A 5,781-nucleotide genomic window follows, 5' to 3' on the forward strand; every position below is an offset into this window, starting at 1 on the left:
AGAATATCCGAAGCAGACTCCAGGCTCTGAGCTGTAAGCACAGATCCTGACGCGGGGCTCGAACTCACGAACTGTGAGGATCATGACCTAAGCTGAAGTTGGATGCTTAACGCATTGAGCCACCCAGGTGCCCCTCTATCAACTATTTTAAATTAGTAATTGAGATCCCATATTTCACTTGATGATAGAATTCTTTTCTGAAATAATTATTTTGTGTAGTTAGACAACTGTGTCAATGAAGCTTGGGATCCTGTGATAACTCCTGACTTTTACCATAAAATATACTATTAATATGAACTTTAGTGAATTATGATAGACTCTCTTGACTCCAGGGTCATTCTTTACTCCCTTTAATTTTTTTCCTTCATTCAATCAGTGTGATGCACCCATTAAATAACTACTTGTGTTAGTTACCTCTGGTGTTTTTAATGGAGGTAGGGGATACCCATATGAACTAAAATTATTCCTGTACCCAAGAGACTACACTGGTTAACTTGAGAGATGGAAATGGATATAATCATGAGAGATAGAGTGAAATAAATGCTAACAGTACAGAGTAGAGAGACTTAGGCAGGTTTGGAAGATTTCACAGGGAGGGATATTTGAGCTGGGACACTGAAAATTGGGACATTAGAGAACAGAATGAGAAATTTTGAAAGTGGAAAGAAGGAAAATGTTTAAAGTCTAATTAAGCAACAGGAATAACAGAGACTTTGAAAGTTCTTTGCTGTGCATGAGGAATTGTTAGGTGGCTCACACGAGTGGCTGAAATCCTATCCATTTATAAGAAATCATAGTCAAAAGTATTTGAAGTTGACCCTGTATGTTACTGAGGTAGAATGCAGGGCAGGAGGAAATAGTAAGAGTGAGAGTAGAAGAAACCAGAAACCAGAAGGGAAACAGGTCCAGAGGTGGAATTCATTTAGTTGTAGCAGTTTTGAATCCACACTGGCATTGGGCACCGCTTGCTTCCTCCAAGTAGCAGACCAATATAAATCAGATGAAGTTTATTTGGCTGTGTGAACTGCTAATAGGATAACTGTTTTTAGGGACTGTAGGATTCCTTATGTAAACACTAATACTTGCCTAGGCAATTGTTTTTTATTTTCTTTCTTCCTTTAGGTAACATGAAAACTGATCCTGGTATCTGAGGCAATGGATAGAAGGAATCAGTCGACAGTATCAGAGTTTGTGCTCCTGGGACTCACTAATTCATGGGAGATCCAACTTCTCCTTTCTGTTTTCTCTTTTTTGTTCTACTTGGCAAGCATGATGGGAAACCTTGTCATTGTGTTCACTGTAACCTTGGATGCTCATTTGCACTTCCCTATGTATTTCCTCCTGGCTAACCTCTCAGTCATCGATATGTTGTTTTGCTCAATCATAGCCCCTAAAATGATTTGTGATATTTTCAAGAAGCGCAAATCCATCTCTTTCTGTGGATGCTTTACCCAGATCTTCTTTAGCCATGCTGTCGGGGGCACTGAGATGGTGTTGCTTATAGCCATGGCCTTCGACAGATATGTGGCCATATGTAAGCCTCTGCACTACTTGACCGTCATGAGTCCCAGGATGTGTCTATATTTTGTAGTCACTTCCTGGGTCATTGGCTTCATCCATTCATTGATTCAAGTAGTTTTTGTGGTAGACTTGCCTTTTTGTGGCCCTAACGTGTTGGACAGTTTTTATTGTGACCTTCCCCGGCTCCTCAGACTTGCCTGCACAAACACCCAAGAACTGGAGTTCATGGTTACTGTGAATAGTGGGCTCATTTCTGTGGGCTCCTTTATTGTACTGGTCATTTCGTACATCTTCATTTTGTTTACTGTTTGGAAACATTCCTCTGGTGGCTCATCCAAGGCTATCTCTACACTGTCAGCTCATATCACTGTGGTAGTTTTGTTCTTTGGGCCACTGATGTTTTTCTACACATGGCCTTCTCCCACATCCAACCTGGATAAGTATCTTGCTATTTTTGATGCATTTATCACTCCTTTTCTGAATCCAGTCATCTATACATTCAGGAACAAAGAGATGAAAGCGGCAATGAGGAGATTGTGCAGTCATGTTTTGCATTACCGGAAGATCTCGTGAACTGCTGGCTATGAAGATAGGAAATCACAGATTCTCCCCCATGCTGGTTGTAGAAAAGACATTTTACAATCTCAGGAAAATACTCAACACTTAAGATGTTATATGCCTAGAAAAGTACTATCTATGATATTATGATATCGATTTCACCATTAATTTAGAAGCGATGTTATTCTTTGATAGTCTATACATCAAAGTGTCAAAAACCAAACCATATGTGCATTGTCACCTGCATGGTTAGGAGCATGCCACATAATTGAATAACCAAGATTTATTTTATCTTCCTTCTGCTTACTGGATTTTAAGTCTCGATTTCAATTTTCTTTGTTTCTACTTTGTTTGATTCTTATTTCTCCATTTTCTGCTTCCTTGGTGTCCTTATCAGGCTCCTCTATCTGGCAGTGTATAAAATTGCTAATTCTATGTTAGAATTGTAGAAGTTAAAGCTAGATTGAATTACCAACATCACTGCTTCTGATCCTTCTGGTGCCCTAGCTATAACCCAAGAAATGAGGGGTGACTGCAATTGGCCCAGGAGCAGGACAGAAATTACCAGAGAGCCAGGCACCAGAAACTATGTCCTTGGTTGCCATGTCACTGCCCCATCACTTTCAAATCAATTTTGCATTTGAATTTCTGAACAAATTCTACTCTTTCAGTTATTTCCTATAGATCTATTTAAAGAAAGAGGTTTATATCTCTTATGTATTCCTTTTTTACTGGTAAATAGTCATCAACATTGAGCACTTCCTTATCATTTCTAAGTCTTTGCTTAGATTCTACCATGACCATACTCAAATTCCTAAAGGGTCACTGTGGCCCTTTTGTTTGAATGAAGGCATGTGGGAGTTAACTATATACAGACTCCTAGTCTAGAGCAATGCATAGTGTGTCCACCAAATGATACCCCCTCCCATCCCATGATCACAGCACCACTTCCTTGATGTATGATTTGAATGAAGGTACTTGGTAGTTGATACAACCCCCACAGTGTTTCCGTGCCCTGTGGGTTTCAGCTATTGTAGAGGGTGAGGCGCTGAGACTGTCACATCCACACATCCAGAGAGTATTTCAAAAAGTACATTATATTCTGTAGGGACAGTGGTGGCAATAAAATACCCAAACAATATTGGAATGGTGATCCCCATCCTCTGTCCATTTAATTTGCCACTGTGACTCCTACAAAAGTCAGGCAGATCCTGAAAAATGACAATGGACTATTGTAAACTCTCCCTTGTAACAGACCTAACTGCAGTTGCTTTACCAAGGGTGGTAACTTTGCAAGAGCAGATTAACACAGCCTTGGCCATATGATATGTGATCATTGATCTCGTCCATTTTTTCCCCCATATCTTTCAGAAAGGAGATTAGAAACAGCATTTTTATGAAATGGACATCAGTATATATTTACAGTTTTACCCTTTATCTTATAGTTGAAGAGATCCAGGCCAACTGGATATTTTATATGTCATCATAATTGTCTACTATATTAATGACATCATGCCATCAAACCAGATAAGGAGGAAATGGCAAGTACATTCATCCATTGGTAATATGTATGTGTTGTCAAGGGAGAGAATAAGTTGTGTAAAGAATGAGGAAATTTCACATCATTAAAATTTTAGGATTTCAAGATATGGATCAAAGACTCAAATGTAGAAGAAACACAGGGCAAATGGTCTTTGACACTGGTCTTGGCAATAATTTCTTGGGTAAGACACCAAATACACAGGCAACAAAAGCTAAAATAAACGATTGAGAAGAAACAAATCTAAAGAGCTTCTGCACAGCAAAGGAAACAATAAATTGAAAAGGCAACTTACAGAATGGCATAAAATGCTTGCCAATCATATATTTGATAAGGGGTTATTATAGAAAATAATGAGAAAGTCATATAAGTAATAGCAAAAAGTAATTAATCCAATAAAAAAAAGGGTATAGGACCTGAAAAGACATTTTTCCAAAAAAAAAAAAGACATATAAATGTACAATATGTGTATGTAAAGGTGCTCACCCTCACTAATCATCAGGGAAATGCACATCAAAACCACAATGAGATATCACTTCACACCTGTTATTATGGCTATTACAAAAAAAGAGACAAATGCTAGTGAGGACATGGAGAAAAGGGAACCCTTCTGCACTGCTGATTGACAAGCGAATTGGTACAGCTGCTCATTTATAGTGAACATTATGAAAGTTTACAAAGAACAATATGATGGTTCATCAAAAAACTGAATACAGAACTACCACATGATCCAGCAATTCTGCTTCTGCGTGGATATTGAAAGGAAATGAAACCAGTATCTTGAGGAGGTATCTGCATACCCGTCTTCACTTCAGCATTATTACAGTAGCTAGGATATGGAAACAATGTAAATTTCTTTCAGTGCACGTTGAATAAATAAAATGGGGTATATATGCAAATGGAATCTTTAGCCATAAAAGGCAAATCCTGCCATTTGCGATAACATCGATGAGCCTGGAGGGCATTATTCTAACTGATAAAAGCCAGATAGAGAAAGACAAATAATGTACATTATCACTTATACGTGGGATAATTTCTTTTACAAAAAGAATCTGATTTCACAGACAGAGAATAGAATGGTGGCTTCAAGAAGTTTGGGGGAGGTTGAAATGGGGAGATATAGGTCAAAGGGTATAAACTTTCAGTTATAGGAAGATAGGTTCATGAGATCTAATGTACAGTGTGGTGACTATAGTTAATAATATGGTATTGTGTACTTGAAAGTTGCTAAAAGTAGATCTAAAGCATTTTTATGACACAAAGACACAGAGACACACACACCCGAGAGTTACCTATGTGAGGTGGTGGATGTGTTAACTTGGCAATCATTACACAATACATGTAGGTATTAGGTCATCACATTATAAACTTTAAATATAGACAGTTTTGTTTGTCAATTATCCTCAATCAAGTTTGAAAGAAACTAGGAGTTTAATGGTCTGAGCATGTCTGGAGATCCTCTCAAAGTAAAGGAAAACGATTGAATCTTGTACCCTCGATCACTAATAAGGAAGCACAATGTCTGGTAGATTTCTCCTATTTCTGGAGGAGACATTCAACAGCAGGAATAGCACTCAAGCTTATATATTAAAAGATGTGAAAGGGTATAGATCTGGAAAAGTTTTTTTTTTTTTTTTTTTTTTTTTTTTTGCGGCATTCCAGACTTTATGCAAATAACCCTGTACTTAGACAATCCTATTTGGCGTACCCTGTAGTATTAGAAAAATTGGTAGTGAAAAAAGAAAAGATGTGAAGTTTATAGCAAGTATCAATTGAAATAATCACAACACAATTCTTTATAGCTCTGGACAAACTATCTCCCCTAAGGATTACAGTGCAATTGAAATGTAGACACATTATAACACAAATTATCACATTATACCAAGGATCCACGTTAAAGAAAAGCAGGTGCAGGAATTGGCACATGAATGTTGGATCTATTAGTCCCATCAAACTGTACCAACCAGAATCTGCTGGTCTAATAGAGGAACTGGAATGGCTTACTGCAGGTACAGCTGATGTACCAGCATGGACTTGATATTTTGAGATATATACTACACATACAATAAATAATTATTATTGAGTGTTGTGTCCCCTTTAGGCAGCATACATGATACGATTGGGAAATTTGAGCTTCCCATCTTGGAACTCTGGGCACTATG

The 5,781-nt window shown here is 37.8% G+C and overlaps 1 protein-coding gene across 1 annotated transcript; it reads left to right on the forward strand.

The window, feature by feature from the left end:
* The first annotated feature begins 1,055 nt into the window (after positions 1–1,055).
* Positions 1,056–2,167, forward strand: LOC123582193 (olfactory receptor 4F15). Its single transcript, XM_045448450.1, has one exon. It carries the CDS (start codon positions 1,156–1,158, stop codon positions 2,092–2,094), a length of 939 nt encoding a protein of 312 aa, XP_045304406.1. The 5' UTR covers positions 1,056–1,155; the 3' UTR covers positions 2,095–2,167.
* The last annotated feature ends 3,614 nt before the right edge of the window (positions 2,168–5,781 follow it).

The sequence above is a fragment of the Leopardus geoffroyi genome, chromosome B3, assembly GCF_018350155.1.
Source record: "Leopardus geoffroyi isolate Oge1 chromosome B3, O.geoffroyi_Oge1_pat1.0, whole genome shotgun sequence".
NCBI lineage: Eukaryota > Metazoa > Chordata > Mammalia > Carnivora > Felidae > Leopardus > Leopardus geoffroyi.

What these genes read in the sequence shown, in the direction of transcription:
- LOC123582193 (XM_045448450.1), top strand. Translation starts at nt 1,156, where the DNA reads ATGGATAGAAGGAATCAGTCGACAGTATCAGAGTTTGTGCTCCTGGGA.